The 27161-nt window shown below is 38.8% G+C and overlaps 1 protein-coding gene and 1 non-coding gene across 2 annotated transcripts; one reads left to right on the forward strand and one right to left on the reverse strand.

The window, feature by feature from the left end:
- The first annotated feature begins 8534 nt into the window (after positions 1 to 8534).
- Positions 8535 to 8640, forward strand: LOC120006754. The gene has a single exon (XR_005470093.1). It is a non-coding gene; the product is annotated as a small nucleolar RNA R71 (small nucleolar RNA).
- A 5688-nt stretch (positions 8641 to 14328) lies between these two features.
- Positions 14329 to 14990, reverse strand: LOC120006556 (non-specific lipid-transfer protein 2-like). The gene has a single exon (XM_038856619.1). It carries the CDS (start codon positions 14919 to 14921, stop codon positions 14622 to 14624), a length of 300 nt encoding a protein of 99 aa, XP_038712547.1. The 5' UTR covers positions 14922 to 14990; the 3' UTR covers positions 14329 to 14621.
- Between the last annotated feature and the right edge of the window lie 12171 nt (positions 14991 to 27161).

Below are 27161 nucleotides of genomic sequence, written 5' to 3' on the forward strand. Positions count from 1 at the left end.
CTCTGGAACCACTAATCTGCCCCTGAATCTGACTCCACCATCAGTGCCTCTAACCCATCCCTCCATATCCTCAATGTCATCAAATAATGCATCCCCCAACTGTGCATCCAACACCCTCTGTACTAGGGTTGGACGAGCAATCAAACTCCGTAAACTCAGTACATCTCTACGCTCATCCACATCTAGTCGATACTGACTAAGTGTATCCACTAACCCAAACTCCTGAATAGCCAATCGAGCTGCAATCAATCTCCTACTCAAGGCATCAGCCACCACATTGGCCTTGCCCGGATGATACTGTAAAGTAAAATCAAAGTCCTCAAGATACTCCATCCATCTACGCTGTCTTTGGTTTAAATCTCTCTGTGTAAACAAGTACCGGAGACTCCTATGATCCGAAAATACCTCAAACCTCTCTCCATAAAGATAATATCTCCACTGCTTCAGTGCGAACACTACCGCAGCCAACTCCAAATCATGCACGGGATAATTCCTCTCGTGCGGCTTCAACAAACGTGAAGCATACTCAACCACTCTCTCCTGCTGCATCAACACACAACCCAAACCAACTCCTGAAGCATCACAATATACCTGATAACCAATACCCTTGTCGGGTATCACCAACACTGGAGGTGAAGTGAGTCGAGTCTTCAACTCCTGGAATGCCTGCTCACACACATCTGTCCACGTAAATGGAGTATCCTTTCGAGTCAACTGTGTCATCGGTGCTGCAATCCGCGAGAATCCCTCAATAAAACGTCGATAGTAACCTGCTAATCCCAGGAAACTGCGAATCTCTCCTACATTTTTCGGTCTCCTCCATGCCACCACTGCCTCTACTTTCGCTGGATCCACCGCTATACCCTCCTGAGAAATCACATGCCCTAAAAATCTCACTTGAGTCATCCAAAATTCACATTTACTCCGCTTGGCATACAATCTATGCTCTCTGAGCGTCTGCAACACAATCTCCAAGTGTCTAATGTGATCCTCCTCAGTGGCTAAATAAACCAATATATCATCAATGAACACAATCACAAACTGATCCAGATACGGTCTAAACACCCTGTGCATCAAATCCATAAACGCTGCAGGTGCATTGGTTAACCCAAATGGCATAACCAAGTACTCATAATGGCCAAACCGTGTGCGAAATGCTGTCTTTGGAATATCCTCCTCTCTAATCCTCAACTGATGGTACCCCGATCTGAGATCAATCTTGGAGTAATAATGACTACCTCTCAACTGATCAAACAAATCATTAATCCTCGGCAATGGATATTTGTTCTTTACTGTCACCCTGTTCAGCTGCCGGTAGTCCACACACATACGCATCGTACCATCATTCTTTTTCACAAACAAAACAGGTGCTCCCCAAGGTGAAGTGCTCGGTCTGATAAATCCCAACTTCTGTAAATCTGTCAACTGAGTGTTCAACTCCTTCAGCTCTGCTGGTGCCATCCTATACGGTGGTATAGAAATCGAATTTGTACCCGGGTACAACTCAATCACAAACTCAATCTCCCTCTGCGGTGGCAACCCCGGTAAATCATCGGGAAAAACATCCATATAATGCTCCACAACCAGTATAGGGTTCGAAGAATCTCCCCTAGATGCTGAAGTAATCAAACCCGCTATAACACAATCGGTGTACTGAAGATTATCTAGAAAATGTGGACACGGAAGAAATCTCGTTCCACGAAATCTAACCCTCCCCGTAGGTGTGGTCAGTGTAATCCTCCTCTCAGCACACTCTATAATCGCCTCATACTCAGTCAACCAATCCAATCCAAGAATAACATCAAAATCAGTAAATGGCATCACAAACAGATCCGCTCTAAACTCATGGTCTGAGAAACTAAATACACAGTCCCTACAGACACCACTAATCACGGTACCTGGTCCTAGTGGTGAATCAACTATAAATCTCCTCGCCACTCCCATAATCTCCAAACCCAATGTCTCAGCAAATGATGCAGAAATAAATGAATGAGTAGCACCAGTGTCAAACAAAACACGTGCCTAAGAACTGAATAAGAGAAACCTACCTCCCAAGTGATCTCGCTCTGCTGGAACCACATCAGGCCTAAGTGCATACACTCCACCTCTCTGAACCTGCTGCTGCTGCCGCTGCTGCTGAACTAGTGGCCTACCCCGTCCTGCAGGACCCCTCTGTATCGGAACTGGTGCTGGAGCTGGAGCTCTCCGACCTTCAAATACAGACGGTGCAAATCCTCCACCTTGTGGACAATCTCTCCTGGTATGTCCTAGCAATCCACACTGGAAACATAACGGGTTGTTTGCCATAGGACAATCCCAACGCATGTGGCCTACATGACCACAAGCATAGCAATGCTGAGGCTGCTGATCCCGCCTCGGAGCCTGTCCCTGCTGGTCTGATCTCTGCCCCTGTTGACCCTGTCTCTGCCCCAGCTGAACCTGTCTAGGACCCTGCTGTCCCTGCCTGGGTCCTCGGTAACCCTGCCTCCGACTCTGAGAACCCTGTCCCTAACTCTGCTGCTGCCCCCGAGTATCAGTACTCTGTCTGTGCTGACTACTCTCACCAGTAACAGATGTAGAACTTTCAAGCTTCCTCTTATGAATCTCCCAGTAATCCTTAATCTCCACTAAAGTCCTCTCCACTCCGAGTGCCTTATCAATACACTCACGATAGGTGGTGATAGTCTGAGCCGCCAAATGAGGTGAAATCTTTGGCGACAACCCTCTCCTAAATCTCAGTATCTTCTTTTCCTCTATGCAAATATACTCCTCCCCATATCGCCCTAACTCCTCAAAACGAGCCTGATATTGTGTCACTGTCATGTCCGGGGAGTGAATCAACTCGAGAAACTCCTTAGCTTTAGCAACACGCACTGTCTGTGGTACATACTGCGCTAGAAAAGCAGTCTCAAACTCTGCCCACGACATACCCTCTCTGCCCCGACTAACTGTCATCACCTCCCACCAAGTGAATGCATCTCCCTCTAGAAACTCAGCAGCTAATAAAGCCCTCCTCTCCTCAGGAATCCGTAAGGTAGTCATCTTCCTGCGTAACTGGCGAACCCACTCCTCTGCTGCCACTGGATCTATCACTCCCCTATATACTGGAGGATTCGTCTTCCGTAACTCGGCTAGCTCTTTGATCGACGTATCAATCGCCAAAGAAGCTAAATGTGCCTCCATAATCTGTCCTGGACCCTCCTGTAACTCACCTAAAGTCGAAACCTTCTCTGGAACCTCAACAGGAGCCTGTAATTCAGCTGGCACTGGAGCAGTCATCTGTGTCACAAGTCCTGTAACAGTCTGCCCAAGAGCTCGTACCAATTCAGTAACATCCCGGACCTCCTGTCGTAAAGTAGTAACAACAGCCTCTACCCCCTGTGGTGCTAGATATCCCTCCTGATCCTCCCCAATATCATCCACTGGATCTATATTCACTCGCCGCCTACCCCCACCTCTCCCACGTCTTCCGCCCCTACCACGCCTCGCACCGCTACCTCTCCGTCCTCGCCCCCGCTCTAATGGTGCCACCTCAGGCATACCCACCTCATCTACTTCCTGAGGCTCATCCGCCTCATGTTCTCCTCTACCCCGTCCATATCCTCGCACTCGAGTACTACGTGTGTCAACCATATCTGGAAAATATAACACATGTATACATAAATCTAAAGTAGGGAACACGACAAATAAAAACTCACCAGGTCAGCCGGGAAACGCATGATGTGTAGCCAACAAAATAACCTAGGTAACCTAACCACTGTAAGTTTCTAAACCTACAGCTCCGATACCAAACTGTCACGCCCCTCTCTCCTAAGATACACCGAGGTGTATCTATATCACAGGGACGTGACCGGCAGGGGACACCCCATCCCCCGAACCAGATCCCAAATCTCTACTAAACCCAACAGACATAATAATAATAATAAGAACTACCATACTATCCACAAAGTACATCCACCTGTGTACATATACCACAGCGAAATAATAAAACATATCTACCCGATACCAAACCGTATAGTATATACAAATACAATACAAAAAGTTCCCACACCCACTAAGAGTCAGCCCAAGGCTACACACCAGCTCACGCATCCCGCTGCTGACCGCCATCACCTACATCCAACTCACCTGAAAGGGGATAAAGAAGAGGGGTGAGCCACAAAGCTCAGTAGGGCGTAGAGAGGAAACGCCAATATCCAAAAAATAATAATGATAAACCCAGAAATGAAATGCATAGCATGCAATACAAGAAATATACATCCATCAGTAAGTCAACCAAATAGCACAATAACCGATAAGGCTAAGCAACACTGGAACCACCAACACTGGTCTCCAGAAATCCATACACCAATCCAATCAAGTGAAATGGTAGCCGATAAGGCTATCCAACACTGTAATCACCACATCAATCTCCAACAATCCATCACACCCCTGGACCCACCCTAATCCCCGTAGGGTGTCTCCCAATCCAGGTCCACACCGAAACTGGATGAGGATCGGGTATCCCGATAGCATAGCCTACACCAGAGGGCGTCCCCTGTGATGCACCCCATCTCAGACGGTCCACCGGTATATATCCGGTCTGTATATGTATATATATCATCCATCAGAAATCCATATCTGATCATTTGGGCGCCTATATGGGCCCACAATCCACATCCACATTCATATCCATATCCATATCCACATCCACATCCAACACCTCCAATCACCTCACTCTCAGAAAACATACCAATAGTTATATGTATAACAGAGAATATAAATCAACATACAAACAGGTCGTATTTCCACCCCCGGAAACCAACAAAACCATAATATCACCAGAGTCTGTAAAACCGGAACTCCAAAGTCACATGCAAGAGTATGGAAACCCCTACCTGAAAATCAGAGTGCTAAAACCAAGCACGCGTCCCAGACAACCCCTAACTCCAAAAGTTAACCCGCTCCGAATCTCAACCGTGACCACCGTCTACACCGAAAAACACGATATATGTAAATACTGTAAAAATACGGTCGGTCAACTATGGTCAACGGCCAAATAGTACTGGTCAAAGTCAACGTATAAATAGTAACCGAGTCAAAGTCAATAGTCAAATAGTAACCGGGTCAAATAGTACCGAATCGGGTCAAATAGTACCCGACCGGGTCAAATCGGGTCAAATAGTACCCAGCCGAGTCAACTCGCCGGTCAACTGAGTCAACTCGGCCTGACTCGGTCAACTCGCCGGAAACCCATTTAACCCCATCGCCGGCGATCCGACCACCCAAACCTGCCAAATCTTATATCAAATTAAAGAACTCGATGAGATTAACTCATAGGTACCTGAAACACGTCAAACCGTTGCCGGAATCAGTCGGATCGACCAAAAGAAATCCGAGGAAATCGGAACTTCAAACTCCGATATCTCCCTAACCACAACTCCGATCGACGTGATTCAAGTTGGGTTAGACTCGTCTCGTCAATATGCTTCTTTTGACACCGGTGGTGTCGCTCACCGTCGTCGAACTCAGAAAATGAATAGTAACGAAGATGTACGGGAGAGAGAAAAGGAAGAAGAGAAGAAAATGCGTAAGACTTTTTTTTTTTTAAGTTTCCTTTTATACAATTTTCACTTATCAAAAACACCCACCTGTCAAAAACACCCCCAACTAAATTGTTACAATTTACTTCAAAATTCATAACAAATCAAATTTAAATCTGATTTAAGTAATTTTTACTCCAAAAATTTTATTTTAAAATTCCCCATTTATTAAAATATTTATTCACACTTTAATTTTATTCTCTTCAAATACCGATTCACCAACACAGAGGTTCACTCCACCTCAACCACCACGATAAGATACTATGAATAGTGTAAAATTAGACCAGGATATTACAAACCATTTATTTATAAACACAATTTGTTCTTCTCTTTTCTATTTTTTTTTCTTTTCTATATATTTTTTTCTCTTTTTCATTACTCAAGTAGTGCTACTTAGAATCAAATTGATCTCAAACACCCACAAATGCCAAAGTCAGGTCATATTTCATACCCCACAATCAAGTGTTCCATATTCACAAAGGCACAATGGACAAAACAATTTTCAAGATAGGAACAACTCAATTGGAAAGAATGTCCATAGCAAGATCCATCAATGCTTCAAAGATCACAAAATTCATCCAAATACACTCAAGAGTGACATGGCACAAGGCATTTGAAGTTAAATTTTTTTTTTTAACGAAAACGAGACATCTAAATTCCCACCCCCACACTTAAAATATGCAATGTCCTCAATGCATGGAATAGGTGAAAATAGAAATAAAAAGATAGAGATAGAACAATAAAACCTGGGTTGCCTCCCAAAAGCGCTTGGTTTAAAGTCTTCAGCCCGACTTCCCTTTGTGAATTCAACCGGGATCCTTGAGGGTTGTGGTGTATACTCCCCTTGATGGCTTCTTAGGATTGACATTTGATTGCTTAGGTGCCATGCAAGGAGCATAAGCTTTCATCACCACCATTTCCTTAGAATAGACATTTTTCTTCATTTTATTGGTCTTCCTCTTCTTCTTTTTCTTGCTCTTCTTTTTCTTCTCCTTGGGATCTTCAACATGAGACTTTGATACATCATTTTCAGCTTGGGTGGCTGCCTTGGGAATTTCATGCTTCACTTTGGAGTCTTGGCCTAGGAAAACTTTCACCGGAATATATGGAGTTTCCTTTTTAAGAGTGTCGGGGATAACCATGTCAATATGCTCCACTTGGAGGCATTGTTGAGAAACCTCCTCTTGTCTTCTATTGCCAAACACTTTAAAAGTGATTTGATCACCTCCCGTACCTCTCAAAGTAAGCTTCCATTTTTCAACATCTATCAAAGCTTTCCCGGTGCTCAAGAATGGTCTTCCCAAGATTATGGGAGTAGTGGGATTGGCCTCCATATCCAAGATAAGAAAATCCACCGGGAACATAAGATCACCCACCTTCACTAAAACATCCTCCACCATGCCAACATGATACTTGATAGATCTATCCGCCATTTGCAAAGACACCGTGGTTGGACTAATTTCTTTCACTCCAATTTGCTTTGCAACCGACAATGGCATCAAATTTATGCTAGCACCAATATCACACAAAGATCTCTCAATCAAGGTGTTACCTATAGTGCACGAGATTGTAAAACTTCTCAGATCATCTTGCTTAGTTGGGAGCTTCCGGTGCACAATGGCACTACACTCTTCGGTCAATTGTATCTTTTCATGCTCCTTCAATCTCCGCTTCTTGGATAAAACCTCCTTCATGAATTTGGCATAGCAAGGAATTTGCTCTAAAGCTTCGGCAAAGGGGATGTTCACTTGAAGCTTCTTGAGTACCTCTAAAAATTTAGAAAATTGATCATCATTCTTCTTAATGCTCTTCAACCTTTGAGGAAATGGAATTGGAGGCACATAAGGTTTGATTGGAGGTGCAAGGAGAGAACTATTGGGCCAATCGGGCTCAATTGCATATCGTGGTTGCACATCTTTCATTTTCACAGGAGCTGGCTGCAATCACTCGGGTAAAGTTTTACCAAGGAGGCCCGATCGATCGGGAACCCCCTCCGATTGATCGGAAATTGTCTCTGGACATTTTTCAGCTTTGTTCTCCCCTATTTTCCTGCACTTCTCCTCCTCCTGCAAAATTTTTGCCTTTTCAGCATCTAGATCAGAAGCATTTTTAACCACCTTACCAGTCCGAAGAGTGATTGCCATGCATTGCTCTTTGTCCTTCCCTTTTGGATTCAATTCCGGTTGGCTTGGCAAGGTACCTCTTTCTCTAAATGACAAATTGTTAGCTATTTGCCCCAATTGTACCTCAAGATTCCGGATGGAAGTTCCATAACTTTGCATCAAAGTTGCTTGAGCTTATAGAGTAGCATCGGTTTTACTCATGTATTGCTCCGTCCTTGTCATAAATTGGGAGGTATGAGTTGTAAGTGTATCTAGGCCTCTGGCTAGCTTTGAGAACATCTCATCAATATCTCTCTTCTTCTCTTGGGGCTGCACTAGATGTTGAGGATTTTGCACATTTTGAGTATTGCTCCAAGAGAAGTTGGGGTGATTCCTAAATCCCGGATTGTAGAAGTTGGAATAAGGATCATTGCGGGGTTGATTGAAGTTGCCTCCACCAATGGCATTCACTTGCTCACTAGAGTTAGAGGAAGAAGCAATAAGACACTCCCCCGTAGGATGATGTCCACAACAATAAGCACGAGACATATGAGAATGTGTGTTTTGCATAGCATGTACCCCATGAGCTTGATTTAGCATCAATGCCTCAATCTTCTTTGCCATAATAGCCAAGGTAGACATAACTTCATCATCTCTACAACTTCCCCCTTGCTTTGGATTCCCCCTCACCGAGGACCAAGAGTTAGTGGTCTTGGCCACTTTATCAAGTAATTCCCGAGCATCCTCTTGATTTTTGGTCATAAAAGAACCTCCAGCAGCCGCATCAATAGTCTCCTTAGTATGCATGCACAACCCATTATAGAAAGCTTGGTACACCACCCATTCTGGAAGGCCATGATTTGGGCAACTTCGAATAATTCCTTTAAAGCGCTCCCAAGCCTCATAAAATGATTCAATATCCTTTTGGGCAAAGGACATTATGTCCGCCCTAATTTGCACCGCCTTGCCCCGAGAAAAGAATTTCGTCAAGAATTGCTCCGCCATCTCATCCCAAGTGGTGATAAAATTGGGAGGCAAGGACATCAACCATCCCTTAGCCTTGTCCCTCAAAGAAAATAGGAATAACCTCAACAAGATAGCATCCTTAGAAGCTCCGTTAATCCCAAAAATAGTGCACACATGCAAGAAAGAGCGAAGATGGACATTGGGCTCTTCATTAGGAAGACCATAGAAAACCACCAAATTAGAGATAATGTTGATGATAGCCCGATTGATCTCAAAATTAGTAGCATTGATAGGAGGATAGCGGATGCTTGAAGGATTTGTATCCCAGGTAGGCTTAGCACAATCCTCAAGAGAGCGAGGATCAAATTGCCTAGGAGGGTTTTCAACCGCTTCATCACCATTTCTTCCATTACCACCTCCACCATTACCATTACCATCATTCACAATTAAAGCTCCACCAAGATCACCAACATTCCCCCTTCCTTGATTGTCTCCCATGCCTTCCATTTGATTATTAATAAGCTCCCGTCTAAGATTGTGAAGAGTCCTTTCAATCTCCAAATCAATAGCAATTAATTCCGGATTAATAGAACGTCTTCCCAAGCTCATACAAGAGAAAGAATTTCTGCAGAAAAATAAAAACCAATTAACACAATTGAAAACCTAATTTGACACAAAAAACAATTGCCTCAATCCCCGACAACGGCGCCAAAAACTTGATATGGATTTAATTGCAAGCGCACAAATTGTACAAGTAATAAAAAGATGAGTAAATTATCGTTTCCACTAGGGATGTGTTGGCAATCAAGATCAATGTCAAACTAGTAACAACTATGTAAATTGGGGAAACATATTCGAGATTGATTTTGTTTTTAAACTAAACTAAAACAAAAGAACAAAGACAAATCAAACACAAGTATGAAATCAAGGATGGAAAGCACTAAGGTACTTAACGTCACCTCACCTATCCAATTCACTTCCCTTGGTCCCTTAATCCCTAATTCCTCTCTCTATAATGACAATCGATTTCCCAACCTATTCAATGTTCTATTCCTAGATACATCAAACGTATTTTCAACATAAATCGCTGTTATTCCTAACAATCGGATTAATATATCAAAAACCCATTAAGAACTATGGAAATCATTTAGCAATTGCATAAGTCACAAACCTATATTCCTATGGTTCATGCACCCTAAGTCATCTATGGCTTGAGGCAAACCCTAGATATCACCTTCCGGTCTCAATCTAGGCAACAAATCAATTGAATGATGGTCAAACATTCAAAAGCATTAATCACACCCATAGACAATCAAATGAGAGAGAGAAATCAAGAAATAAGGAAACCAAGTTTATTGAATCTTCAAAGTTTGGTTACATTAAGTCCCTAGTAAGAAATCTAGCCACTCATGGAAGCAAAATACATCATTAAACAAATGAAATCAACCATAGAAACTAGGATAGAAAAGGAGAGAGAAAATCCCCTTATAGACCCTCTTCTTCTCCAAGCTTCAATGGTGGCTCCAAGCTCTCCAATGGTGGTAGAATGAAAAACAGCCTCCAAGAACTCCCCAAAACCCTATTTTATGCACTTTTATACTTCCCCAAACTCTTGTGTCGTTTTCAAAACAAGTTGGGGCCGTTTTGGCTCAAAAACAAGTGAATTCAAAACTTTTTCGCGAAACAGCGCGTGCTGTGATCCTCTTTCCACAAGAGCCGATCCTCTTGTCTCCTCCATTTTCCATCAAAGCGAAACCTTAGCAGAGATTATGAATGACCAAGTCGAAGAATCAGGCAGCTCACAACCAGTCACGCAAGGCTACAACAATGGACTCAAGAAGCCGAAGAAGCATCGCCACACCTTTACCAAAGGTACGCGCTTAAGCATGAGAAGAAGAGCAATGAGGCAACAACAGAGGAAGAGTAGTATGGAAATAAAGCTATTTGGAGTTTTTATCCCATTAGGTTTTTAATTTTGTTTTCAATCGTCCCTTGACATAACTGTAATGGGTTTATCTGAAGAACTTTTCATAATTGGTTCCTTGATTTGGCTTATTTTCTCCTGAGTGTTCTGAGGAGGCAAAGAAGCGCCAGGCCCGGACTACCGTCAAGGAGGAGTACGAGAGGATAGTGCTGGATTATTGTAGAACCAGTGGATTTCAAAAGGAATATCAACGGCAAGAACACAGGGAAGAGAGGGAGGTTTGGTTGGAGGAAATCAAAGGCTAGAGAAGATGAAATTAGAGTTTAGGATTTTTAAATATAGAAGAAAATAATGTGGCATTTTTTAAAATAAATTACTTTCCATGTTGGCAATTATAGTCCACATCAGTATAAAGTCGACTTTTGTATGTCATGTAACTGGGTTGATTGCCCAAAAGGGTCAAAGGGTCCGTTTGGTGGACAATTTTGACAATAACATGTATTGTAGCATATATTGTCTACAATATATGCTAGTAAAAGGGTTATTGCCCTAGAATGCTTATAATCGAGCTCGAAGGTTGAAGATGAAAGAGAGACGTGGGCAGAATAGACATGAAGAGATTGGGTCAGATACCATACAGCCTAGCATATAGGAGACTGGTACTGCCAATGACAATGCTACGTCAGCAAGGGACCAAGCCGAGTTTGGTTCACATGGAGTAGTTAGCAAAGGATTTGCCTAAAAATAGAAGTTTGTTAGTTCAATAACTTTAATTGTTTTAGTATTAAGAGTCCGTTATTCATGCAAGTAGTTAGGCTAGTTCAAGGTTGTTTCTTAAATAGCTTAGTATTACTATTCCAAGTAGAAGTTGGTTACTATGATAAGACTATATAAGTTTGCATGTACCGTGTAGGGAAGGCATTTAATTAATCTAAAAACCTTGAGATTTTTTCTCAAACTCTTCTTGTTCTTTACCTCTGTTTAGAGAAAGATTCATCATTGTGTTCTCGTTGAGAGACTCATTTGATGGCAACTAATCACAAGGAATGGGTCGAAGCGCTCGAAACTGTCAACTTGGAGGTCCAATCGGGCATTCAAGATGTCCAAGAACAAATGGTGCACCTCAAAGGGGCGATTATAAAGGGGTAAAGAAAGAAAAAAATATCAAAGACAGGACATAAAGAAGCAACCCACGGTTCTAGTTCCAACAGCGACTCGAAGCCATCAACTGAAGTTAGTGATGAAACTTCTTCGAATGAAGAATGAGCTGCCACCGAAAAAAGCTATGAAAAAAATCTTATTATCAACAAACCTCGAATGAATTTTTGGCCCTTTGCCAGGGCACGATATTTTTCCAAACTAGATTTGCCAGCCGAATACCACCAGATTTGGGAACACAAAGACGACATCCACAAGACAACTTTCATAACTCATCATGGTCACTACAAATATTTGGAAATACCATTTGGATTATGCAATGCTCCGTCAACTTTCCAATTTGCTATGAATTCAATATTTGGCATGCATTTGAGAAAATTTATATTGGTATTTTTTGATGACATTTTCATTTACTCAGGGACCTGGGATGATCATATCACCCATCTACGTATAGTTCTTGGGATATTGGATTATCATCAGTTTCATATTAAACCATCTAAGTGTTCGTTTGTGCAAGACGAAACAGAGTGTCTTGGCCATATAATATCTCATCAGAGTGTTCAGGTCGATGGTAAGAAGATAGCGACCATGATTTCTTGGCCCAAGCCAAGCACAATATCGGCTTTACGAGGTTTTCTAGGCTTATTTGGGTACTACCAGAAATTTGTCAAACATTATGGTATAATTATGAAACCACTAATGGACATGTTGAAAAAAGGAGGTTTTCAGTGGCCGAACGAGGGGAAAAGACTTTTGTTCAGCTCAAAGAGGCAATAGCCTGTACTCATATACTGGCCACGTCGGACTTTGAGACAGAAGTTGAGGTGCATACTGATGCAAGTGATGTTGGAATTGGTGCGGTTCTGGTCGGTTTATGCGAAGGAGATGTTGGCTATTATTGAAGCTATCCAACTGTGGAGACCGTCTTTGCTTGCAAAAAAATTTAAGATATTCATTGATGGATGACCATTGAAACACCTTTTAGAGTAGCGCATCATTACCTGAATCAATAAAAGTTTGTGGCTAAGCTCTTGGGTTATGAGTTCGAAATTCACTACCGACCGGGAGGACAATCCGGTTTTGAATGCTATCTCGGGACCAAATTGGCCAATCTGGGACAGCTTACGATGTGGCACAAAGAACAACACTCAGTGCCAAGAAATTTTTCAAAAGCTTGAGAATTGGCCAGAATCTATGACCGACTATGAGGTACGTAATGGGTTAATTTACTTTAAGGGAAGAGTGTGCGTTCTAGCGGAGGATGACTTACAAAGTTCAATCTCACATCATTTTCATAGTCAAAGCCTAACAATTTTACCACCCATTTTTGTTGGAAAGGGGTATCAACCCTTTGATCAAGGAAATAAGGTATTGTGATCTGTTTTGATCACAAAATGTTTACCTTGTAAGTAGTTTTTCCACTTCTTCACAACTACTACAATGACCATCAATTCATTCTTTTATGTAGATAATGCTTGGTTCTTGGTCCTAATGAGTGGCTGGAAAAGGCAATAGGCTTCCATGGTTGTTGTAGTACAACACCAATCCTTGTATCAAAAGCATCACATTCTATTTCAAATGGTTGGGAAAAGTCTAGTAGTGTCAAAACTTGAGGAGATGTCATTGTCTTCTTGATCAGATCAAAAGCATCATTAGCCACAGAACTCCTGATGTGAACATCGTTCGTGAATCCCACATCGGTAGATTTAGGTTCCAAGTTGCAGTACATAAGTGGGTCAATCCTAACACTAGTCAACCGGTTTTCTAGTGGGTAGTTGGGGCCTACTTGTTGCTGGGCTTGGGCCTGGATTTACATCGGAGCAGGTTTCGAAAACACGTGTCAGTCGGGGCCCGGAGGGGTAGCAGCGGTGTGTCGTAGAGGGTGTAAATGATGTGAACATCGTTCGTGAATCCCACATCGGTGGATTTAGGTTCCAAGTTGCAGTATATAAGTGGGTCAATCCTAACACTAGTCAACCGATTTTCTAGTGGGTGGTTAGGGTCTGGATTTACATCAATTCCACTCCTTCTTACTCAATTGATACAATGGTTGACATGTCCTCCAATATCTTGGTATAAATTTCATGTAATAGCCTGCCAGACCATGAAAATAACCCACTTAAGGAAAATCTTACCTTTCTTGATGATCTTGGATGAAGGAGAGAAGAATTTTGAGAGAAAACTTCGAGAGAATGAAAATCATTGTAAGATAGAGAGGAAATCCACAACCCAACTTGAAAATAACCCACTTAAGAAGAATCTTATCTTTCTTGATGATCTTGGATGAAGGAGAGAAGAATTAAAGAGAAAATGAGGTTTAGAGAGAGTTTGGATCAAAATTGGGCGAAGAAATAAGATGGGATTCGCGAAAACAATGTTTTAAAAAGTCTTTGTGAGTGTAGATTTTATGATCTATCCGAACAGCTGGACAAGGCGTCCGAACATTTAGAGTAGAATACTTTCACCAAGGTCTCTTATAAGACTAAAATACTAAACTACTATAAAATTCTCTCTTTATTGTTTGTTGTTTATAGTATCTCATACACCGATGGTTTATATAAGGTCATTCATTACATGGAATAAATTACTTCAATGAGAATCAATTCAAGATTAGATAATCGGTTTATTATTAATCAATCTCTAGCCAAACACATGTTCTAGAATCTATTCCGAATTATAGAAACCAGTATATCCTAAAATAGACATAAAAAGTCATGACTAAATTACAATAGACTGAAATGTTGGACACAAATGAAACAACCCATGATGAACAACATCTTATTCATTAAAGCATGAGTTATATATCTAATTTACCATCTTTCATATCCTTCGAAACCACGCACACACACACCCAATACTCATATGTATATGTATAAAGAAAGTTTGGCTTTAACACTTAGGGAAGGGGACCCCACAGGAGCTAGAAACCTTTCTAGCATTGGGAGAATTAATAAACTTCCTGAGAGTGGGATTCCTTAGGTACCCACAAAGGCATGGCCTCTGCTCCCTCAACTTGCTGCAGCATGTCCTCGACGGTGCCGCTCCCGACGAGATCGCCGGGGCACAGGAGCTCAGCCCAGCTGGGTTGCATGTCACTGCCTGTGACATGTGAATTTGGGTAGCTAACATTACCACCACTATCATTGCTACTCCCATAGAAACAACATCATTATTGGAGACCACCTTCATTCTTCAACCAAAATTTGCTGAAAGAAATTAAATTAAAAGTGGTTAAGCAAATATTGATTTGATATGGAGAGCAGTCAGTCACTGGATTTATATAGAAGTTTTTTGTCAGTGGATCAATGTGGGCCACACCATTTATATGCCTAGTGACATTTCATCGATCAGGCTATGAGTATGAGGATGAATTCAACTATCCACTGATGAATGCATATAGTAGCACTGGGTGGGTGTATGCAAAGTTTTGTACGTATGTACTCCTTAATTTGTCAATCTAAACCACAAACGACTTCAACATAATAGCATAGACAAAACTCTCATTAGCCCTTGTAATATTTTTTCCATATATGTTCTCGGTCATACTGTACCCTCTCTAGTCTTTTCAATGCGTGGACCAAACTGGTGATGTATCATTTGTCGATGGTTGAATAGAGGTATGATATAGGACTAGTTGTCATGTTTATAATAAAATCGGTTAGTAGGATAGAAAATTGTCACGCTATCAGAATTGGACGAAATTCGGTTAGTTGAAGCGGAACGACGTGTTGAGCAAAACCAGGCGCCACTTGCCTCTAACCCCACCTTAGTTTTACGAAATTTCATTGTTTAGGGTCTTAATTAAATGAGTTGCTTTATGTTTTAGGGGAATTGTAGTAATTTTATATATTTTTTGCGCTTTTCATCCATTTAGGGTTGTAGCCGGCCCTAATGGTCATTATCTTCTGATTTTAAGAAGTATATTGAAACCCTAAAGAGTTTCCTCTCAAATGGTAGTGTTCTTTGTTTCAATTTAAACGTTGATTTAATCTTTCTTTGTTATTTCCGCATGAGTCAAGTTACTGCCATTATTTATGATATGTCCCCCACCTCTTAAAAGTCAAGCCTTCATTTGGCTGATTTATAATCAACACCATTTACTACGAAACTTACCCAAGTTAGGTCATGTTTCACTCGTGTACTTCTCCACTTCTCCCCTCCAATCAAGCCCATGCACTACCCATCAAGTCGTGAAGAATGATCCACAATTAGGTTGAATTAGTATGAGGTTTCAAATGGGTGGTGTCTCCATTCATTGGAGTCAGTGGAATATTGATGGAAATAACAGGAAACGGCGCATTCAATGCCAGATGTAATTGATGGGATGGAAAGGAGATAAAATGCGAGGTATCAGACAAATGCGTGTTCCATAATTGGAGAAAAGAAAATGTTAATCTTCCATAGATATTTTGATCCATAAAACTCCATAATCTACCTGGCTGTATACATCAGATGTCAGGTAGATATTTTATTAGACAAAACCCTAACATCTTCTTTTACTCCCGCTCGTTCCTCCTGCTTCTTCCTCTCGGTACTCCCGCTTCTTTTGTGAGACATGTACACATGGTTGTCAAAATCCCGATTTTGATCGTAAGATCGTACGATCTTAAGTAACCAAAACGATTCGAATCGATGTAAAATCCCAAAATTGATAAAATCCATCGATCTTACCCGATCTTATTATTTTATTGATCTTACCCGATCTTATGGATTGTGGTATACTAATCATGTGCTTATGTTTCTAATCCTAGTTTTGTTGAAAAATTTGTTCTAATTTATGAACATGATATGATTGTGCACAATTATTGTGTTTGTTTTTCATAATTCTCTGGAGGTCTTAAATAATTATAATTTTATGAAATATTAACATGTCTATAAATAAATAATAATAACATTTTTTAATTTTTTATTACCTATAACCTATAGTAGATTATATCATGTTAATTATTTATTTAAAAATAAATAATTATATTATTTTACATTTATTTTTTAAATTTTATAAAATCTTACGATTTCACGATTCGATTTTGCATGTATTCCACTGATCTTACATAAGATCCCGATTTTGACAACCTTGCATGTACACTTTCTCTATCATGATCTCTCTCACGTGTTTCAAAATATCAACTTTGATTTACTTTTTCTCTATCATACTTATCTTTTACTTTTCTCTCTCATACTTTTATTCAACTTAAATTTATTTTTTTCCCTCTCTCCTACTAACTTACAATCTGCAAGCTAAATGTACCTTTTTCTCTCTCCTCCATGAGAGTCATGCTAATGCATAAATCAATGTGTCGGTATGACCACAATAATGTAATTAGAAATTATCAATGTGTAATTTCAAATTGAAATAATGTAATTTATCCATTGGTGTTTGGTCATCATCCATATTGTTTATAAGATATAATTAAGACAATATAATCAAAAATTATAAGTTTATCAAGTGTAATTGGACTTGCAAACAATGAAATTACATATATATTATCAAGTGCATCAAAAGAGAAAACAAATTAAATTCACATTGATATTTGTATGTTTTGAACTCAATCTTTTGTATGATTCCATAGATTGTTATATAATTTTTAGAAAATAATTTTTAATTACGACATTGAAGCAATATATTGTGAACTGTGTAAGTATGATCACAATAATATAATTGAACGTATCAATACGTAATTACGCATTGGAATAATGTCATTATTCACTTGTTTTGTAATTAAAAGTTATCATTGTAATTACGCATTGAAATAATGTAATTATTTATTTCGAATAGAGATTTGAACTTTCAGAGAAAGAATTACATATATATTGTCAAGTGCATCAAAGGAGAAAACAAATTGGATTTACATTGATATTTGTATGTTTTGAACTCAGTCTTTTTGATGATTCCATAGATTGTTATATAATTTTGAGAAAATAATTTTTAGTTACGGCCTTAGAGCAATATATTGTGAACTATGTAAGTATGATCACAATAATGTAATTGAAAATATCAATGCGTAATTATGCATTGAAATAATGTCATTATGCACTTGTTTTGTAATTAAAAGTTATCAATGTAATTACGCATTGAAATAATGTAATTATTTACTTCGAATAGAGATTTGATTTGAGAAAATAATTTTTAATTGCGACATTAGAGCAATATATTGTGAATTGTGTAAGTATGATCACAATAATGTAATTGAAAATATCAATGTGTAATTACGCATTGAAATAATGTAATTATTCATTTGTTTTGTAATTAAAAGTTATCTGTGTAATTACGCATTGAAATAATGTAATTATTTAGTTCAAATAGAGATTTGAATGTCCAGAGAAAGAGGAGCACCCCAACTAGCTCTGAGACAAAAATAACACAAACACCAAATACAAAAAAAAACCCATAACATCAAAGACTCCAAACACCAAAGCCACAATATGAAATACCCCAAATAAATAAACCCACAACATGGAAGATCCGAAATAAACAAACCGACAACCAGCCAAGAAAGAAAAACAACAACCCACCAACCCAAACAAACCAAACTGTGAAGATATGACTATATCAATTTACACATGTCCTAATTACATTGTTTCGGTTGATAATTACACACTATATGGCCTTGATTACATTGTTTATGTTGATAATTACATAATATATGGCCTCCAATTTACAAACTGAATCCCAAACAAAATCAAATTTTTTGAAAATTTGACACTCTCTTCCCTTGCTTTAAAAGGTCTCACCTTTATAGATCTTCAAGACCGCCCCCAACCTCCAGTAGTGCTTCTCCACGGCTTCCTCGTCACCATGTAACAGTAGTGCTGTCGTCTTTCTCGTCACTAGATCTACGACACCATCTACAAAAGATGAAGAGAGAGAGAGCTTGCAGGTGAAGAGTGGTTGGAGAGAGAGAAAGATTGCAGATGGAGATTGGTTGAGAGAGAGAAGGGAAAGAGGGAGAGAAGAAAGAAGTGAGAGAGACATGAGAAAAGTGAGAGAAATGTATCTCTCCTTTTTTATTTTTAGGGATTCTTTTTGTATTGAGTTTCGTTCCACCAATTTATTTCTCATTTTCAATTTGCCATGTCAGTGTGTACATGTGGCATGCCACATGTGTCTATGGACACTTATGTATGTTTGGTTATGTATGACTAGTGTTATCGTTGGAGAAAACATGACACCATGGTGGCCATGGCTTGAAGGAAACTGTGTGATTGGATTTACAAGAGTAAGACAACACCTTCGCCAAAGAAATTGCTCACTGATGAAGCAAGTCACTCCAAGGTGTGCTCCTATTACTTATGGCCTCGAAAGTTCTTTCAGACCTTTCCTTCTGAAATTATTTGAGAGCTTCTTTATGCACAGATCAAGATTAGAGCATCTTGGGCTTTTAACAGGTTTTGTATTGCAGTCAGGAGGTAGTCCCAGACCCTGGCTGCTTATGTTGGATATAGGCTATGCAATGGGCCCTTTTTTGGGCATAAATAAATGAGGGACCCACAAGTTGATCGGGGCGGATCCGAGTTTGAATATGCACATCTACAAACATAGATGAACGTAATATATTTACATTGCAAAAACTGATATCGGGTGAATAAAAAAATAATTTTAAAATTATCCACATAAAAGTAGGGAAATTGGTGTGGAAAACCAATCCCACATTGGATAATAATGAATTCGGTACAGTATCATATTAGTTTGATAATTAATAGGTTAAATTATGGTACTTTATATCATTGGACATGTGTATTTAGCCTTAGCTTTCCTTGTGTTTAGCGATCAATCATTATGAATATTGTGTAATCTTTCTCTTATATAGAGTTGTAAGGATCAATCCTTGAAGGATGTTCCATTTGGTATCAGAGGAAAGTTTCGATTTTCTTGGAGGTTCATGGCCTGTACTTGTAAGGTGTTGCCAAGTATGGAAGATAGGATGGTCAAGTGTATGGAAAGCTCATAACTTCGGTTGCGAAAAAATTGGGACCAAATCCATGCTCTCGACTTGAGGACCAGCCGCTTGGCTGCGGCTACGTCCCATACTCGACTGAATGTTGGTGAAGGACCGTTCAGATCGAACCCGTGGAGACTTCGTCTGTGATGCAAACTATTGCAGAAGGGGATTTTGAATGCCCAAACTGTTTCATAATTGAGGAAGGAGGGTCTACCTCTCCCGATTCAGAGTTGCCTTCCGATGGTTGGCAAAAGAAAGGAGTTTGGCAAGAACGACGGAAGCACAGGCTTGTCAAGAAAATCCAGAAGCCTATTAGGAAGATTGGCAAAGGGAGAACGTGCCATAAATAAGGTCGGAAGGAAAATCAGCTCAAAGAGAATCAAGTCAGTGCAAAGACATAGAGACATAGCAAGAGGCAAGAGTTTAAAGGTTAGGTCCTGAGCACCAAGATTTTGGAGAATGGAGAAGCAACAGAGGAAATGGGATTTGCGAAGGATATGGGGCATATACAGATGAAATGGGATCCAGGTATCAACGAGAAAATTGGAATTTACCATTTCATCTCGTGTTCTGAATTTTTGTATGTACAATGGGATAGTTTTTGTTGCACCCATAACATGTTCGACAGAATGCCAATGTTAAATTGCCAACTTAATTTTTCTCTCTTAATATCGTGTCATCACCTTGCTTCCATGCTCAAAGATTTGTCAAGATAGAGAAACTATTGGCATGGACATGCACGTGTAGTTCATCCAGTGTATATCATCTACACTACAAAAATCAGCTGCTGATACATGCTTATTATTCAAGTCAAATTGAAGGTGCACCTCATGATAGCCATTTTAAGGCCACTATTGCAATTGGTGGGTGTACGTTCGAGAGCCCAGAATAGTTCAAAACTTTGAAGGAAGCAAAGCAGGCTGTTGCAAAGTTCACCTTGATGTCATTGTCACAAGATGACTTTCAAGTTGGTGACCCTAGCCTTTACAAGAATCTATTACATGAGTTTGCAAAAAGAGAGAAAATAGACATGCCAGAGTACAAAACTGAGTCAAATCCTGAAAGTTTTGAGTTGGTCATGGATCTTTTGGAAATGAAAAGCCTTCTTACTATCAGCAAGTTGAATATCATTCGTCAATTGCTTATTGTCTCTACTCAAATTCCAATCAAGTTGAGTGCTTTTGGAGAGTGATTGAATGGGATCCAGGCCCAATTATGAGGGTTGCAGGTTCTTATGGAGTGACGTTAGGAAGCAATCTTTGTGATTATGGAGTTGCAGGCAATCTTCCTTTGCAAGCCCTTGACTATGTCCTTAAACGAGATCACCTTGGAATTTTCAAGCAGGTTGTTGGCCAAGAGACCTTGGATAGTGGCTCTTAACCGGTGCATGTTATGGCTGATGCATTTTTCAACTATCCTTCATAATTATGTGAACGAGCATTTGCCATTTGCAAGAAAGTATGTCCTGTTTCAGGACATTTTTAAAGGCTGCAATCTTGAGGGCAAGCTTGCTTTCAAGGGGTGTGGAGAAGAGGTCTACATTGTAATGCCTTGTGGGCTTAAAGGGGGAGCTCATAGGTTGCAAGAAGGTTTAGGTGTTGGTAAAAAGATAGTCTTGATCTTTGATCCTGGAGGTATTCTTGGCCTAGGAATGACTGGCATGAACATGGTAGTCATAGAGGTTGGAAAACGTTGTGATGCTTGACATGTTATGGGTAGAGAGATTGAACACAAAAGAAGAATCTTGGAGTTACTAATGAGGATGATGCAAATCAAAAACATTTTTCAACCTGTTTTATGGTCACTTTCACTACAAGAAAACGAGCCTTAAATGATAGAAAAACACTATCATAAAAGGGGGTGCATGACAGAGTTCGTTTCTATCATGTATGTCACTGTCGTCTTTTTATGACAAAAAAAAAACTCTATCATGCATTAATGACATAATTTAATAATCATAAATCTATCACACCAAGAAATTAATTTTTTAATTAATTTCGGTTAATATTTTGGCGCGAGTTGATTTTTTTTTGCAGGTATTGACTTTTTAAGTTTGATTTTATGGGGGGAAAATGAAATATTTTTTTAAAAAATTTCATTTAATTTTGGTGCGAAAATTAGTTGATTTTGGCGCCAAAATTTTCAATTCAATATTTTTGTGACAGAATTTTGTGATTGGTTTTTTCTGTCAAGAGATTAAAAATTATTTTTAAATAATACTAATTTTTAAATTTTATTTATTTATTCCTGTATTTAAAATTCATTTACAGATTTGATATATGAAATTGAAATTAAAATTAAATTGGATATAAAATTGAATCCAAAAGCATTATAATATACTACATAATATTACATAACATTCAATACAAGGAAAAAAGTCTCATCTTAAGCAACAGATTCCCAAACTTTATATCTCAAGTACTTTAGATCAAAACAATTCCATGCATGCTAAACAAGAGAGAATTCGCAACAACCTATCAAACAAGACACAATTTCCAGCAACCTATCAAAATTTATCATTTTTCACAAACAAAAAAAGAAGAAAACCATTCCTAGCCAAGGAAATGCAGTAGTTCCTCCCATTCCCAGAAAGGTCCTCAATCACTGCACAGAGGAAAGAACTTTAGTTACCCAACTAGAGCATTTGCATGTTTCAAAGGGTGACCTCAATTCAGATATATAGTCTGATAATTTAAATACATCAACGAAGCAAGGTTTATCTCAAACAAGAATCCACCAGCAGCTCAAGTTTTTGCTAAAGAAGTCATCGATGTATGGTATCGCAATTTGTACTAACCGTTTTGGTGATGCGTTGATGATTTCAAAACAATGATTAGCCCACTCCAAACGAACCTCGTCGATTTTAGCCTGAGTGTACACCGTCTTTCCATTGAACTGATAGGCACAACATAAAAGCCATCAAAGTTATAAAACAATGTTATACATGATATAAACCAAACGTATGAAATCTTATTCATCATTCATCAATAACTTACATCATTCATTAGTAAACTAATGTCTGCTATTATGTCCTTCATATATCGCATCACATAATAGACGCATTTGATATTTCCTGGTTGTGTGGGTATCTATTCATAGTTAAACAAGAAAATGATAGTTAGAAATATAACATGCTTTAGCTTAAAGTAATAGGCACACAATATTTACTTAAGGTAATTTGTTTTACCTTCACAAATCTCATCTTAGCATTGTAATTCCATCTTTCCTTACTAACCACGGCTGTGTACATTGTCATGCAGCTGTATGTATATTAAAGTACATGTAGTTAAATATCTAAAATATAATGAAACAAACCAAAAATAAGAATGCGATCAAATAGAAAGAATGCATACGCTTTAATCATATATTCCAAATCATGATCAAGATTATCTTGCCCCATAGGATCCAGAAAAAAACACTTCTTTTTTCACCATATCAATCACAAGTAAAATCCAATGGAAATTAAAATAGAAAAAAAGAAGAAGAAGAAAGTAAGTAAGTAATAGAGAAACCAACAGTTATGTTATAAATCATCAGTTATGAAAGACATGCTAAACTGAATGAAAATTGAAATAAGAACACTGAATTCAGACCTGGGATTGTATGGCATAAATAAGAACTGGCCCTTTTCAGACGCCAACACAAACGCTCTATTCTGCGATTACGAGTGGCTTCTAGAACACCACCAGGTGATGACACCGTGCTCGGACATATGAATCCAAATTGTGTCATTCCGTTCCTATTTGGGAAAAGAGAGTCATACAACAACCTTAAACAGTTGGCACAAACATCATACTTCCATCTGACTTCAACGACCCTTCTTCAGCCTCCTTTTTCAACTTCTCCTGCAACATAAAAAAGAAAATAGTCATATTTTATCACATTAATGTAAAGGACAATATTGAAGTATCTTTAAGTTGCTCACAATTTTATTAACAATGTCTATAGTTTCGGGGTCGTATCCTCCATTTTTCATTCTCTGAGCTCTCTTCCAAAGTTCACTTTTGTCAACTAAATCTTCAGAAACACCGGTTTCTGAGCACTGATGGATAAACAGGTTACATTACTTTAATGCATTAAATAAAATCTCTTAAAATAATTAAATTTGTATAACATGAAAGCAACTTACCACATCTTTCATCAAACCAACGTATCCTTTTCGACTGAGTCGATGATTGAACTTATATAAGACCCTTTTCCCCTTGTTCGTAGAACTGACTCTCTGTAGTAAAACATACATATTAGTTATTTCTTGTTATATGTAAAACATATATGAACAAGTGATGAATCAATTCTAAGTTCAAGATATACACCTGAAAGTCATCAGATAAACGTTTATTGACAAACTCTCTCCAAACAACTTTCTTAATTTAGGGATATTCAATGGGGGTATATAGAAACTTCCAATCCCCAATGAATGGCATGATGTACTTTCTTGTCAGCACGTACTTGAAGTTACAAAATGCATGCCCAATTGACTGTAACAGTGTCTTCTTACTGTTAGGATGAACAACAAAGTGTTCCTAATAATCATTGATAACAAAATAGAAGTGAGAGTTAGTAAGTGAAGTTTACTAATAAATAAATGATGTATATTCATCACAGGTTGCCTATTCAGAGTATGTAATGTTGAACTTTACCTGAACAGACTCCCATAAGCGATCCTTTATCTCAAATGACACTTTACGCCAATCTTTTTCGAGGATTGAAACCGAAGTACGAGCCAAGACTCCAAGATATGTACCTAGCTCAGTGGCCTCATCACCTACGGGAACTCCCATTGAATTATATTGTACCACTATCCTCCCCTTCGTCGTTCTTAATTTTTTATTCTGACTGGCACCCCTATTGACACATCTTTTTGGGTTACTGCTCTCTGGAATATTAGCGCCTAGAACATCAGCACCTTGAACATCAGCACCTACAACATTATCACCTTCAACAAATTCAACTTCAACATCAGCATCTTCAACGTCTTCGTCTTCATCGTCTTCATGGTCAAGCAGTTTATCATGATATGCAACCTCAAAATTATCCTCGTCGTCAAAAGTACCACTTCTTTTATCCATTTAACTACACCTGAAAATTGTAAAACATAAATAACATAAGAACTTAAGCCACGACACAGAATTAAAAGAAAAAAGTCATCACACACAAACATATGCAAAAAACACACAATTAAACAATAAAATATTTAAGCATTTAATGATTACTCACTGCCACAGGGTTTTATATAATGATATTTCAACGTTCGATCCAAATTCCCTCTTCAATATTTCGTGTGAATATTTCTTGGTCGCCATCTACAGAATGTAGAAAAGCATTAATTGGTAAATCAGAACAAAATGGAGGGTGTTTAGCAGCATTGTAATAGACTTCATCTTCAATTCTTTGGTAGGGATCACCTCTACTGGGCATATGACATACAATAGACCATTTTGTTTCAATCTGATCAAGTAAATAAAACACTTGATTGGCTTGAGAAGCCAATATAAATGGATCAGATTCATACCCTAACCGGTTTAAGTCTACTAAGATGAATCCATGTTCATCCTTCTTCACACCACCCCTATTTTGAACCCAATCACACTTCAACACAGGATTTTTTAACAAATGGTAGTCAACAACCCATATCTCATCTATAACCCTATAAAATGTCATGTCACATGTTATAGGATTTTTATCTTTAGAACTAGCAACATGCATGGCTTTCGCAACTAGAGTTCCTCCACTATTTTGAGTAACTCGATTTGACTCTCGATCACATGTTACAAAGTGAAAATCATTAATATCATAACCTGGTTGTTTATCTATGAAAGGAAGAGGGCCTTGTGATATCCAACGTAAGGTATCCGATATAGCAATACGATTTTCAATCAACGAATACACCTAATAAGCACGGAGTGTATGTGAGCATTATTTTTTTTAATGAGCAATAACAAACAAGTTAAATGAATACTGAAATTAACACAAATGTTGAGCATAACCTTATCAGTTATCCAATCGGCAAAGATACGGTTGTGTTCCTCTTGTAACCATTTTTCATTTTGATGTGGATGACAAGTTCTACGCCATTCCACGTGTTCACTAAAGGGAATTGAACATATCATACATTACACATGTTATCCAATATAGATATTATGCAAACAGATTACATTACATGGAGAAAATTGAAGAGATTACCTAATGTATGGTTCAACTTCTTGTCTGTTATCCAAAATGTATAAATGTGCTTGATCTAGTAAAGTTTGGTTTACTTTCTCTAGTTTTCCCATAGACAATGGTTTGTCAATTGACAACTTTTGCACATGACCAGCTGGCAGCCCACCAATATACATGTTTGACATGTATTCGGCATAAAATTCTATTGCTTCCTGCGCAATATAACTCTCAGCTATGCATCCCTCAGGACGGTTACGATTTCGAACATAACCTTTAAGGGTTTTCATGTATCTCTCAAAAGGATACATCCAACAAAGATAGACATGACCACAAAGTCTAACTTCATTGACTAAGTGCACAGTAAGATGAAGCATAATGTCGAAAAAAGATGGAGGAAAACATTTTTCCAACAAGCACAAAGTCACTACGATGTCCATCTCCAATTTATCCGATATTGACACATCAACCACAGTTGCACACAAGGAATTGAAGAAGAAACAAAACCTGATAATAGCATCTTTGACATGCTTTGACAAAACACACCGAAGTGCAACGGGTAAAAGTTGTTGCATAATAACATGACAATCATGGGACTTTAGGCCTTGAAGTTTAAAGTATTTCATTGACACAAGATTCTTGATGTTTGACGAATACCCATCAGGAACCTTGATACTCTTCAAAGTTTTGCAAAAGCTTGTCTTTTCATCTCTAGTTAATGTGTAAGAAGCTGGAGGAAGAAAGGTACGCTTACCTTTTACTAATGGTGCTAATTTGTCCCTAATTTTCATTGCCACAAAATCCTTCCTTGACTTAAGACCATCTTTGGTCTTTCCAGGAATGTGCAACAGTGTTCCATATATGCTCTCACACGCATTTTTTCGATGTGCATAACATCTAATTGATGTCGCACTAGCAAGTACTTCCAATAATCTAAATTATAGAATATGGATTTTTTCTTCCACCAAACACGTTCATCATTGTCTATCCTTTTGCGTTTTTTAGTGTTGCTCTTTCCCCATTCATGTTTAATATACTCAACTAGCTGTAAAATCTCCTCACCGCTCAACGATTTCGGAGCTTGGTCATGCTCTATTGTGTTGTCAAAGGCTTTCGCTTAGTGCCTGAATTGATGATTAGAAGGAAGCCACCGATGATGACCCATATATGCATTTTTTCTTCTATGTTTCAGTCTATATTTGAGTGTGTTTACACCACAATATGGACAGGCATTGTACCCTTTAACGGTGCAACCCACTAAATTCCTGTATGTTGGAAAGTCATTTATAGTCCATAGTAACATAGCTCTTAAATTAAAGAATTCCTTTTT

Source organism: Tripterygium wilfordii, chromosome 9, assembly GCF_013401445.1.
Source record: "Tripterygium wilfordii isolate XIE 37 chromosome 9, ASM1340144v1, whole genome shotgun sequence".
Classification (NCBI taxonomy): Eukaryota; Viridiplantae; Streptophyta; class Magnoliopsida; order Celastrales; family Celastraceae; genus Tripterygium; species Tripterygium wilfordii.

Bases quoted from the DNA above. Each gene is read 5' to 3' on its own strand.
- LOC120006556 (XM_038856619.1), bottom strand. From the start codon at position 14,921: ATGAAGGTGGTCTCCAATAATGATGTTGTTTCTATGGGAGTAGCAATG.